The sequence below is a fragment of the Candoia aspera genome, chromosome 10, assembly GCF_035149785.1.
Source record: "Candoia aspera isolate rCanAsp1 chromosome 10, rCanAsp1.hap2, whole genome shotgun sequence".
Classification (NCBI taxonomy): Eukaryota; Metazoa; Chordata; class Lepidosauria; order Squamata; family Boidae; genus Candoia; species Candoia aspera.
The window spans coordinates 24,834,224-24,847,581 of record NC_086162.1 but is presented as its reverse complement, the minus strand read 5'-3'; the positions used below and the strand labels follow the sequence as shown (position 1 = coordinate 24,847,581).

General features: G+C 46.0%; 1 protein-coding gene across 1 annotated transcript; it reads right to left on the bottom strand.

Annotated features, from left to right (window-relative positions):
- Nucleotides 1-2,662: 2,662 nt before the first annotated feature.
- On the bottom strand, nt 2,663-3,967 carry LOC134503586 (adenosine receptor A1-like). Its single transcript, XM_063312417.1, has one exon. It carries the CDS (start codon nt 3,785-3,787, stop codon nt 2,738-2,740), a length of 1,050 nt encoding a protein of 349 aa, XP_063168487.1. The 5' UTR covers nt 3,788-3,967; the 3' UTR covers nt 2,663-2,737.
- Nucleotides 3,968-13,358: the final 9,391 nt, after the last annotated feature.

The window sequence follows — 13,358 nt, the reverse complement described above, 5'->3', positions numbered from 1 at the left end:
AGAAAGTGTGGCAGGTTATCAGATGCTAATATCAGATTTCTTCCTCCCACCTCATCCTTAAGTAGGTCCAGAGGTGGACAATATTGACGCCTTGCATTTCCACAGCTGACTGTGACACACAGCCATCTCCAGCCTGGAACAGCAGCTTTAACAGGATCTGGGAACAGAAGCCGTTCGCTCAATGCGTTGTAGGGAAGAGGCAAATAGTTAAGGATGCTGACCATTTCCAGCAAACGTGCTGAATGCCTTGAGCTGGCGTTGGCCACAGCTTCTAAAGAGAAACCATCCGTTTTCAAGGGACAGTCTCGTTGCACAGAAAAACCAGCAAAATAAAGATGTCTCTGGAGCGTTCTGAACCGAGGAGTTCTGAATCCTAAATCTTACTGCTGCGTTAACTTGACCCAGCAATATTTTTGTTTCTGGAGAGAAAATATAGCAACTTTTACAAAGGCAGCAGCAATCTGTGGTGTTACAACCCAACCTTCGAATTCTGACGTGAGAGCTCTAACTATCCAATACTGAGAATTAGAAATCTCATATGAATTGATCCTTCATCTCATCTGCCCAAGTTCCAGAATGAAACCTGAACAGAGAAAATCAGGAACAGCAGCAAACATAACAGCCCCTCTTAGCTTTCACGTCTCATGGCGGGCTGAACGCTGGTTTGGGAAAAGATTCCAGTTAAAAAAAGGAAAGGAAAGAAATCTGGCCTGGACATGAGGAATATTCTTAGTTCTGGGAAGTGTGTCTAGTGCAGTGTCCTTGGTACAATTTTGAAAAATAATTATGCAGTGAGCTGTATTGGGAAGTAGTGGAAGTCAGTCATTAGCTGATGCTCATTGTTTTCTCATGGTTAAGACAGCGGAGAAAACTAATCCTTTTCAAGTCCTGCTGCCCCCTCTTGTGGGGCATGTGATTCATAGAACTAATGAAACGGACGGTCACTGTATAGCTGATGAAATCGTTCTTTCGTCATACAAAACTACGGGGAATCACCCAGTTAAAACAACGCTGGGTAGGAAGCTTCTATCACGTGTCCTATATGTTACAAATTCATTCTCTTAAGGTGAAGCAAATCACACACAAGAGGGGAGGGATCAGTTTAGGGAGAGGCCAGGACTTGCCAAAGTACAAAAAAAGATTCTAGGGGGAAAACGGTGAGGAGAAATGCAAAGCCTAAAACAACTGAAGGAGGACTTAGGCTGCTCAGATGGGGGTGATCAGAAGGGTATTTTAAGTTTTGCTTGTGTGATACACTGCAGCGCTGACTGCTTCAGTTTACAAACCGAAAAGGCCTAGATGCATTCATGGAGGAGATATATTTATTCGGTCAGCAGTTGCTTTAGGATGGGGCTTCATAGAACAGAGGTGGTCTGCCACTAAATGCCATACATTGTGCATAAACCTCAAGAGGTGCCCCTCCCCACCCTTCCCTGGGAAAGAAAACTGGCCTTGATGGACTTTTACACCCCAAAAGTAGGAACCACCACAGGGTTTGCATGTATGTTGTTTCCTTGGAATCTTTCAAATACTTCAGAGATTGGTCCATAAATCATCATAACAGCCCTTAAGGTCGGCCAACATTAATATTGTTCCCCTATTTCAAACAGGGAAGGATAGGGCTGGGATGGAAAAAGAAGGGCTCTTGTAAATCCCCCTCCCACAAGGTCATGACTAAAGCTTTTGGGAGTTAATTCAGTGTTCCTTTTGACCATTATGCTGCACCAGCCATAAAATAGTGGAAAGAGAACTGGAGGCCCCCTGAGACTCTGTCCTCATTTCTAAGGCAGGTTTCACCCCACGTTCAGCTTGCTGGCAAAAAAAAAGTATTTATTTGCCTGGATCTTGCAGTTTCAGACAGGATCTCCTCTTTTCCTGGGCAGCATCAGGAGCTTTCAACTTGGAAAGTGGGGTACCATCAAGAAGCTGCCAGCCTTCTCTATGCTTTTCATTTTTTGACTGGCTTCCCTTTGGACAAGCAAGTGAAGAAAAGGGGCAACGAGGATGTGATGCTGCATCTCCTGCTGTTTGCTAATCCCTCGGCACCCAGGTCTTCAAGCAGCTGGTTCAACCCTGGCAAGGAGCCTAGGAAGCCATAAGGCCCATTTGAGGAGCTGTTCCTCACAAATACAGTATTGGTTGCAAGGCTAAGATTCACCAGCATTTCATGCTGGCCAGAACTTTCCCGTATCAGAAAAGAAATGAATGATCCAAGACAGAAATTAGTTACAAAAATTGGTACAAATCAGCCAGGAAACACAGGAATTCAGAGACAGCAGGCCCCAACCTTTCACTCTGCATGTTCTGACATTTTCTGCAATTCCATGGCAACAGAGAACAAAAGTAGATGGCACCGACTAGAGAATTTGATTTTCTGAGAATTTCAGCTTTTGAAAAAGAGCAAATTTGTAGCCCTTGTGGTATGAAGATATGTTTGAAAGGACGGGGCAATCTTCCAAGTCATAAGGCTGAGCTAAGCAAGTTTCCCAATGGGCACTTGTGACTTTAACAGCAACTTACCCCTTCCCATAAGTAGCAATCCCAGAAGAAAATATGTCAGGAGAGCATCAGTTACCTCTTTTGCAAAAGGAGTTCAGCCTCCCTTGGTGCCCAGTGTAGATTTTGGCCGCAGCGTTACACAAATATTTTGCTACGTCGCCCAGACAGAATTTTACTGGCTCTGATATTTTCTTTCCCATTGGATAATAGTTTGATAGTTCCAATCAGACTTCTAAATTCACTTCCCTGGCAGTAAAGTGTTATGAAGCGGTGGCACTTCTAAAATGTTGGAGGGCATTATCTCAGATGTGGAAAATGTGGCGGAGCAGCAGATGCAGAGGAAGGTGCTTTCGAGGGCCTTCCGGAAGGATCGCACACGGAAGACGTAGACCACTGGATTTATGGCAGAGTTGGCATGGGAGAGGATTATGGTGGCCAGGATAAGCTGACTGGGGATGCAACAGGTTGGACAGAGAAGCATGATGGTGTTGAGAATGTGAAGTGGGAGCCAACAAACAATGAAGAAGAAGAGGATGATAAAGAGCGAGGTGGCAGTCTGCATCTCCTTGCGCACAATGATCCGGCGTCTCTTTTGGGCACTGATGTTGACTTCCCCCTCGGCAACTTTACGGATCTGGCGCTTGACCTCCAAGAAGATGCGTCCGTACAGCATCAGCATGACCATCAGTGGTGCCAGCATGCACACCATGAAGTTGAAGTAGACCATGTATGTATTTGTGATGATGCTGTTAAAGAGGCATTCCCCACTGGGCGGCAAGGGGTCATGCCAGCCCATCAGAGGCGCCAGGCCAATCAAAATGGATAGCAGCCAGGAAGTCAAAATCACCAGCAGGGAATTGCGAGGGCACATCAGAGACTGGTACTGGAATGGTTTCAGGATGGAGATGTACCTTTCCACAGCAATGGCCAGCAGCCCAAAGACAGAGGCCTGTGTGAACATTAGAAGCATACAAAGCATCAGGAGACACAGCTGTGGCCTGGACCGTGGCAAGCCCACATCAGTAAACTGGGCACAAGGGATGGCCACTGCCCCTACCAGGAAGTCTGCTACAGCCAGCGAGACCAGAAAATAGTTGGTGACGGTGGCACGCAACTTCCTGTTCCTCAAGATGACAGTACAGATGAACAGGTTGCCCACGATGGACAGCAGAGCAGCCGTGCTGTCGCTCAGCAAATAGGGGATGTCCAGAACAGATGGGGACGTGGCGTTAGCTGCTATAAAGCACTGCTGCAGCTTTGCGGAGGACGAATTCTCCAAATTACCCATTACAGGACTTGGGCCATGTTGACTCTATTGAGGAGAATCTTCCTTTCGGGTTTTTGAACCTCTGCAGATTGTTGTCCTGTTACCTTCCATGCTTAAAGAAGTGAAGAATCTGTGAAATGGGGTTGGGAGAGGAGGAGAAAACTCTGCTGAGAATTCAGTTAGGTTTCTCAATCATATTGCTGCTTTTCTGGTGACAAATTTCCTGTAGGTTGTTAAGGTTGGTATCACACTTGTGCTTTTAACATTTTCTGCATTCAGAAAACACTTTTTTTTTAATGTAGACTCATCTGTTGGAAGAAAAAGCACACTGTAGATGGTTCTTGAGGAATGTTCTAAGATGCACTCCCAGTTAATTCTGTGAAATTCTTTCACTTGTACAGTATGTTACAAGGGGCCAGATTCCTTTCAAGGAAGCTTGCCCGCCTTTACTTATCTTCTGTGTGAGGAATTCTGATAAGCTTCAAGGAGCAATGGACTTCGTCAAACACTTTCTGGAAATCACTGTTCCAGCGTACCTGTCGGGAATATAGGAAGCTATCATGCATCAGGTCATTCACTGAGATTTCGAAGACTTTTTTCCATTACCTGTTACCTGACTTTTATGAATAAAAACACTGGGATTGATCCTGCTCAGCTCTCCTGTAAGCAAGGCTTGTGCTCTGCCACCAAGTTAGACCCCTTCCCCAACATGAGAAACATTATCAACAGGGAGTGTTACAGAATAATAATGACCACGGTGTGGCAAATGGCTTCCCCCACATATCAAAATGCTGCTGCTGTTCCACAGACTTTCTGTAGGCTTCCCTTGATGTGTGCCCAATATTATTCCATAAATGTTTATGCAAGTCACCCCAGAGGCATAAAAATAGGGCAAAGCAGATAACCAAATATTGGTTGTGTATTTCATGAATACAGCTCCCTAATTAAAAAAAAAAAAAGTCTGGTACGACTTTTTTTTCTGCAAATGCATGGAAGAGGGTTTATGGAGAAATCACCTAGCAAGTGTTTCATATTTTAAAAGCTGATTTCAAGTCCCTTCTTTGTTAGCCACACTCCTCCACTTGAATCACCAAGCATCCCTCCTGGTCACATCTTTAAGCCCTCCCTCTCTTTTGATGCATCACTGCAGATCGTCTTAGGGTCTGGTACCATACACATGGATCAGAAACATTTAAATTGTCCACATTTATAGCAAGGAAGCCTCAGATATACAAGGTGATGTACGTCACAAGATTTAGTGCTGTAAAGACAAGAGGTGGGATAGAATAGTAGCCCTTGAGTTGGGTATGTAAATACTGCTTACAAAGAAGCAACAAGGCAGATGAATCCTAAGAATGACCACAATTGAAACTGGTATCTGACTTACCTACAGATCTCTCCTGTCATCCCCCAACGCAAAGGGGCGTCATCAAAAGTGGGGGGAAAAACACCTGCAGGCTTCCAATATCACCTCTTGTGCAATCTGAAATGTCTGGTCCAACCGTGGCTCATTTTTTCTGCTGCTTCTGCCTTCCGATGTTTATAAATATTAGATCTGATAAGTAGCAGTCGGCCTACAAAAGCTGCTGCATTTTCCACGAAAAGGGATAAACAACGGCTGGGCCGCAAAGAGAACGCTTGCCTTGCCGCAACCGCAGAAGAGGGTGGAAGAAGGAAGAAGTACAGAAACAATTGGCAGATGCATTTAAATTATCTGTGATGAAGAGCATAGCAAAGTTCAGATCACATTGTATAGCTGCAGCCTGGCTGTGAAATGTGGGGTGACAGCAGCGAAGCAGGGACTGCTTCTCGTATCTCATAACCTCCTAGTTTTCTCAGCCTCTGGGCTGCTGTGAGAGAGGAGCCATATGAGTCACAGACACTTTCCCCACAAAGAGACTGAATTAAAGGTAAACATCATGTCCCTTTGCTTTGTTTTGCTTGTGGTATTTGCATTACAGACACAGGAACACAGTCAGAAAAAAAACACACACCGGTTTGGACCCTCAGGGCAGTGTTATCACGGAGTTCTGGAGAATGTGTTGATTCTCCACTTTGGAGAAGGCAGCAAGTAGGTCTCTCCAAAATTTTTAAAAACTTACTTTTACATCAAAGAAGCCTAATTTTTTTTCTTATCTGGGGATGTAGCTGGCAGGGAGAAAGGAATCAAAGGCCTCGTAAAAGCTTTTATCCAATGGACGGTTCATTAAACCGGTTAATCTAGGAATACAGGCTTGGTGGAAAGGTCACCCATTACAGGCTGGTCTTCACATCTACCAAACAGCTAGCTTTTTATTTGTGTGTGAAAAAGTTCAGAGATTGATTTTTGTTTGTTATGTGTTTTACAGTTCTATGAAAACCACAATTGCCTTAGAGAGCTAAATCAATATTGTTTAAATAAACATTCATTATTGGGGGCAGAAAGAGGGAAGGGATTTCAAAGGAAATTCATGGATGGGAGGAAAGCAATCTCTCTTCGGGGGTCCTTTTTCTCAGAATGTGTTATTTATTCTATATAGTCTCCCCTGAATTTTAGTTCAAAGATATTAGAAAATACCTTTCAATTCTGGAAAGCTTTTTAGGGTTGTTTCTTTCCTGTGTATACCGACTTGTCCAGTTTCAGATTATTTATTTATTTATCTATCTATCTATCAGATTTGTCGCTGCCCATCTCCTCCGACCAGAGGGACAAATTATGCTTTGTTTCCTGTTATTTCTTGGCTTGATCTTATTAGGGGCATTACAGTGCCAATTATCTGATAAATACGTCAGTGCAGTTATCTATTTAAAGAGTGGAGCCTGGCAGACTTGAAATGTCAAGAACCACAGAGGTCTTTTACCAGACTGGCTTTGGCAGATGTATTAAATGTACCTCCCATCGCTGAGGCTGGGATGTGTTTGTATAAATAGATCCCACCATTTATTTGGGCATAAATGATGCAATGCAGGTACTATAGTTACTCTTCTGAAATAGATAAAATATATATAGTTAGTGCTTCGAATGGCCACTTTGGAGTAAAAACTCAATCAAGTAAAAAACGTTATTTTGAAAGTAAGGAAACCCTTGAACGGGTGTACCTGCAATTCAGAATACCCCTTGGCTTGCTCTAGGCATCAACTTCCTGGTTTCACCTGCAAAGAAGTTCCTGGATATCACGTTAGCCTCAAGCAAATCATTTTCCTTGCAGCAGAATAAAATAGCAAGATGATAAAGGAGGCTGAAGCAGACATTCTGCTTCCAAAACACTCCAGTCCCACCGTCTCGACCGGCTTAATGAAGTAGCAAAACCCTCCCCGGGAAGGAATAGTGGCTTTGCTGACTGCAGGCTCTCCTCTAGCACTGTGGGCAGTCTACAGATCAGGGTTGTGCCTGTCAACGTGGAAAATTTTGTTCCAGAGGGTCCACAGTGGAGTTGTGGTTTGCCACAACTGGAAGAGAACTAAGCCTAGAGGTCCGGGACCGCTCCTCAGTTCCTGAACCAAGCCTCGGGCTGTATCCCTTTGCCTGGAAGAACCAGATGACCAGTGTAGGATGTGGGGAAAGGGGGCTGCTCTGACTCTGCACACCCTCACAGCACCAGGAGATAGATAGATAGATAGATAGATAGATAGATAGATAGATAGATAGATAGATAGATAGATAGATTGATTTGTAAATTTATTCACCGCCCATCTCTCCTCAATAGGGGGACTCTGGGCAGCTTACAATAAAACAAGATTAAAATATAAAACCATTACGATTACAAAATACAATAAAAATATAAACATAATAAAATCTACACGGCGAAGAGATCTTAATCAGACCTTCAGTGTGGTAGGTCCCTCCGGATCACTTCATGGCGCTAGCCATCCCCAGGTGTAATTATTTGCCCTCCCGTTCCAAGCCTGCCTGCAAAACCAGGTCTTTAATCTTTTGCGGAAGTCCCGGAGCGAGGGGGCCTGTCTCACCTCTGGGGGAGGATGTTCCAAAGGGCAGGAGCTACGGCAGAGAAGGCCTGCTTCTGGGACCCCGCCAGGTGGGGTTCTCTTACCGATGGGGTCCGCAGCACGCCCTCTGCACGATCGGGTGGGGAGGGCCGATGTAACGGGGAAGAGGCGGTCCCTCAGGTGGCCTGGCCCCATGCCATGGAGGGCTTTAAAGGTGATAACCAACACCTTGAATTGGACCCGGAAGCAAACTGGGACCCAGTGGAGCTCACGCAACAAAGGTGTTATCTGTGCAAATCTCAATGGCCAAGGTTGAGAAACACTAATCTAGCCTCTGTAATTTATACATTTATATACCACCTTCTTCAGCAAAGGATTGTTACCTTGTCGTGGTGCTGGAGCTTGAGCACCTCAATGACGCCATGAGCTAAACCGTGAAGGGCCACCCAAGTCGGGAAGGTCATGACAGAGAGGTCAGACTAAATGCGATCCCTGGGGAAGGTAATGGCAACCCACCCCAGTATTCTTGCCGAGAAAACTCAATGGATCAGTACAACCAGAGATATGTCGGTAAACCATCGGAAGATGAGACCCCCCAGGTCGGAAGATGGTCAAAATGCTGCTGGGGAGGAACAGAGGATGAGTTCAACTAGCCCCAGACGTGATGACGCAGCTAGCTCAAAGCCGAAAGGACGGTGCTGGTGGTGAGCGGTGAACCCGATGTTCTAAGGATCAACACACCATCGGAACCTGGAATGTAAGATCTATGAGCCAGGGCAAATTGGATGTGGTTATTGGTGAGATGTCAAGATTAAAGATAGACATTCTGGGCGTCAGTGAACTGAAATGGACTGGAATGGGCCACTTCACATCAGACGACCACCAACTCTACTACTGCGGACAAGAGGACCACAGAAGAAATGGAATAGCCTTCATAATTAATAGTAAAGTGGCTAAAGCAGTGCTTGGATACAGTCCAAAAAACGATAGAATGATCTCAATTAAATTCAGGGCAAGCCATCTAACATCACAGTGATCCAAATATACGCCCCAACCACAGATGCTGAAGAAGCTGAAGTAGAGCAGTTCTATGAGGATCTGCAGCACCTACTGGACAACATGCCTAAAAGAGATGTTATTTTCATCATGGGAGACTGGAATGCTAAGGTGGGCAGTCAAATGACACCTGGAATTACAGGTAAGCATGGCCCGGGAGAACAAAACGAAGCAGGACATAGGCTGATAGAATTTTGCCAAGACAATTCACTCTGCATAACAAACACTCTCTTCCGACAACCGAAGAGACGGCTTTATACATGGACTTCACCAGAGGGACAACACCGAAATCAGATTGACTACATCCTCTGCAGCCAAAGATGGTGGACATCTGTACAGTTGGTAAAAACAAGACCTGGAGCTGACTGTAGTTCAGATCACAAACTTATTGCACAATTTAGGATAAGACTAAAGAGATTAGGGAAGACCCACAGATCAGCTAGATATGACCTCACTAATATTCCTAAGGAATATGCAGTGGAGGTGAAGAATTGATTTAAGGGACTGGACTTAGTAGACAGGGTCCCGGAAGAACTATGGACAGAAGTTCGCAACATGGTTCAGGAGGCGGCAACAAAATACATCCCAAAGAAAGAGAAAACCAAGAAGGCAAAATGGCTGTCTGCTGAGACACTAGAAGTAGCCCAAGAAAGAAGGAAAGCAAAAGGCAACAGTGATAGGGGGAGATATGCCCAATTAAATGCAAAATTCCACAGGTTAGCCAGAAGAGATAAGGAATTATTTTTAAACAAGCAATGCACAGAAGTGGAAGAAGACAATAGAATAGGAAGGACAAGAGACCTCTTCCAGAAAATTAGAAACATCGGAGGTAAATTCCACGCCAAAATGGGTATGATCAAAAACAAAGATGGCAAGGACCTAGCAGAAGAAGAAGAGATCAAGAAAAGGTGGCAAGAATATACAGAAGACCTGTATAGGAAGGATAACAATATCAGGGATAGCTTTGACGGTGTGGTCAGTGAGCTAGAGCCAGACATCCTGAAGAGTGAGGTTGAATGGGCCTTAAGAAGCATTGCTAACAACAAGGCAGCAGGAGATGATGGCATCCCAGCTGAACTGTTCAAAATCTTGCAAGATGATGCTGTCAAGGTAATGCATGCTATATGCCAGCAAATTTGGAAAACACAAAAATGGCCATCAGACAGGAAAAAATCAACTTATATCCCCATACCAAAAAAGGGAAACACTAAAGAATGTTCAAACTATCGAACAGTGGCACTCATTTCACATGCCAGTAAGGTAATGCTCAAGATCCTGCAAGGTAGACTTCAGCAGTTCATGGAGCGAGAATTGCCAGATGTACAGGCTGGGTTTAGAAAAGGCAGAGGAACTAGAGACCAAATTGCCAATATCTGATGGATAATGGAAAAAGCCAGGGAGTTTCAGAAAAACATCTATTTCTGTTTTATTGACTATTCTAAAGCCTTTGACTGTGTGGACCAGAACAAATTGTGGCAAGTTCTTAGCGGTATGGGGATACCAAGTCATCTTGTCTGCCTCCTGAAGAATCTGTGTAACGACCAAGTAGCAACAGTAAGAACAGACCACGGAACAACAGACTGGTTTAAGATTGGGAAAGGAGTACGGCAGGGCTGTATACTCTCACCCTACCTATTCAACTTGTACGCAGAACACATCATGCGACAAGCTGGGCTTGAGGAATCCAAGGCTGGAGTTAAAATCGCTGTAAGAAACATTAACAATCTCAGATATGCAGATGATACCACTTTGATGGTTGAGAGCTAAGAGGAACTGAGGAGCCTTATGATGAAGGTGAAAGAAGAAAGTGCAAAAGCTGGCTTGCAGCTAAACCTCAAAAAAACCAAGATTATGGCAACCAGCTTGATTGACAACTGGCAAATAGAGGGATAAAATGTAGAGGCAGTGAAAGACTTTGTATTTCTAGGTGTGAAGATTACTGCAGATGCTGACTGCAGTCAGAAAATCAGAAGATGCTTAATTCTTGGGAGAAGAGCAATGACCAATCTCGATAAAATAGTTAAGAGCAGAGACATCACACTGACAACAAAGGCCCGCATAGTTAAAGCAATGGTGTTCCCAGTAGTGACATATGGCTGCGAGAGCTGGACCATAAGGAAGGCTGAGAGAAGGAAGATCGATGCCTTGGAACTGTGGTGTTGGAGGAAAATTCTGAGAGCGCCTTGGACTGCAAGAAGATCCAACCAGTCCATCCTCCAGGAAATAAAGCCAGACTGCTCACTTGAGGGAACGATATTAAAGGCAAAACTGAAGTACTTTGGCCACATAATGAGAAGACAGGACAGCCTGGAGGAGATGCTGATGCTGGGGAGAGCGGAGGGCAAAAGGAAGAGGGGCCGACCAAGGGCAAGGTGGACGGATGGTATTCTGGAGGTGACGGACTCGTCCCTGGGGGAGCTGGGGGTGTTGACGACCAACAGGAAGCTCTGGCGTGGGCTGGTCCATGAAGTCACGAAGGGTTGGAAGCGACTAAACGAATAAACAAGAAAATATACCACCTTGACTTGTTCACCTCAAGGCAGTGTCAATAAAGTTCCCTCCTCTTTTCTCCACAACTACCACCCTGTTGGTGAGTTATCCCAGAGAACAGGAAACAAAAAAAATAATTTGGTACAGGAAAGTCGATCTGGTTGAATGTGAGGGGTTAAAGAAGAGCAGTGTGACAGTAACAGTAAAACCATTTAATCATCTCCTTACAAACGGATTTGCTGCCCACTCCCTGAACACCTCAGTGTGATTTTTCCAAACTGGGCAACCCCCTTGGCCCTTTTTCCCCCCCAACCCAGCTCTCGGGTCGGGGAGAATGTCATTTTTAAAACGGCAGTTGGTAGGTCGGTGTAATCCAATTACCACACAGTACTTCCTAGCATGGACAGAAGAGGAGCTGACCCCTTCACTTCTCATGGCAAAAAATCAGGAGCCTAAAGGCTCAGCCTTTGAATAAAACGTGCGAGTCGGAAAAGGGCTCCCAGACTCCTGATTTTCCGTCCCGTAGGCTATCGCAGCTCTCCTCTCACAAGGTCTCAACTGCCGGAGGTGACTCTACTGATTAAGAGCAAAGGAGGAGCGAGGGGTAGCCACGCTTCGCCCCTCAGAGAAAAGCGTCAAGCATGCTCCCCCACCCCACAAAGAGCAAGAGAGTTGCAACCCACGCCTTTTATAGTGGCATCGGTTCCCGCCAAAAGCGGGAGAGACGCCGGCGGACTGGCCGGCCTCTTTCCGTAAGTCCCGCCCCGCCGAGGCCACAAATCAATCGGCTTGCCCCGCCTGGCCTTATGAGGACAGACTCCGCCCTCCCGCGCCGCCTGTCCCCTCGCTCCCGCTCTGGCCGCTCCCTTTTGCCCCCGGGCGCGCGCGCCCCTGAATTGCGCGGGCCCCGGCCTGGGAAGAGCGCGCGCTGCTACCGCGGCTCCCTCCCCCGCGCTCGTGTCCGCCGTAAGGCAGCGAAGGTATCCCTGAGGGGATCCGATCAGCTGCTCGCCTCCCTTCATGAATGCCCCCCGCTGCCATTCCTACGACGCGCTGGGAGGGGGGGTACATCCAGATCTTCCTCATAATTTGTTCCTCTCCTTTCCTCTCCTCCCTCCACAAAAGAAAAAAGATACATAAACTGCTATCCCCTCCTTGGTCAAAACCCTTTCTGACCTGCTTTTCTAATTCAGATGAAGCCTCCCGGGATGGTTTGCAGCCCTGGGTGGCCAAACCAGGTTTCTAGAATAAGCCATGGTGGTCTGGGTGTGCATGATCTCCCAATTGTGGTTTACAAGCCTCAGTGGGTTCATCCCAAGCTGGTCAAATGTGACAAGGGCTTGAAGTAGTGTGCAAACCAGATTCCTCAGCTGGATCCCTTAGTTGGATCTGCTCTCTCGATGCCCCTGTGGGAAAATCACCTATATTCCACCTCTTGAGCATCCTCCATCGGCTTCTTCTTCTTCAGCTGGTTTCCCTTTCTGTCTTGCATCTGATCCTGGCATCCATTTGCCACCGCTGCCACCCCGCCTTCCCCACCACCACCTGTGGCCTCCCCGAGGGGAACCTTCCAGTGAAATCGGATGAAAATGGCCATTTGTCTGAATCTGGATCATCCGTGCCTCCCTTTCCTCTCTCCCTGGGCTAAGAAAGTTCTCTGCCTCTGGCCCCCCCAGAATAATCCTCATCCCTCAGGACTTCCAGGAGGTGCCTAGGTTCCCCCCCCCTTTTTGGGGGGTAGCCAAAATCCTTTTTTGGGTAGCCAAAAGCGGCTGTTTTTTCCTTTCTGGCCTTCAGTTCGTAACGCCCAAGAAAGTTAACCAAAGTTTAACTTTTCAATTATCTCATCATCACCGACGTTTGATTATAGGGTACCCCCCAAAACAGATCCGTTCCCCTCTGCCCTCACGCTCTCGCTCCTTAATAGTTCTTGTAACACAATGTGCGTCCACACTTTTCTGTTCTTTCTAGAGAGGTCTCTTTTAAATGCTTCACTGCCATTTTGAATCCCTCAATTTACTATTCTTTTACTGTACTTTCCCCCATTGATTGATTTTCCTCTCCATTGTTCTCCCCAGGCCATTGTCAGCACAGGGTTCCCGTTTACCTGTCTTTCACT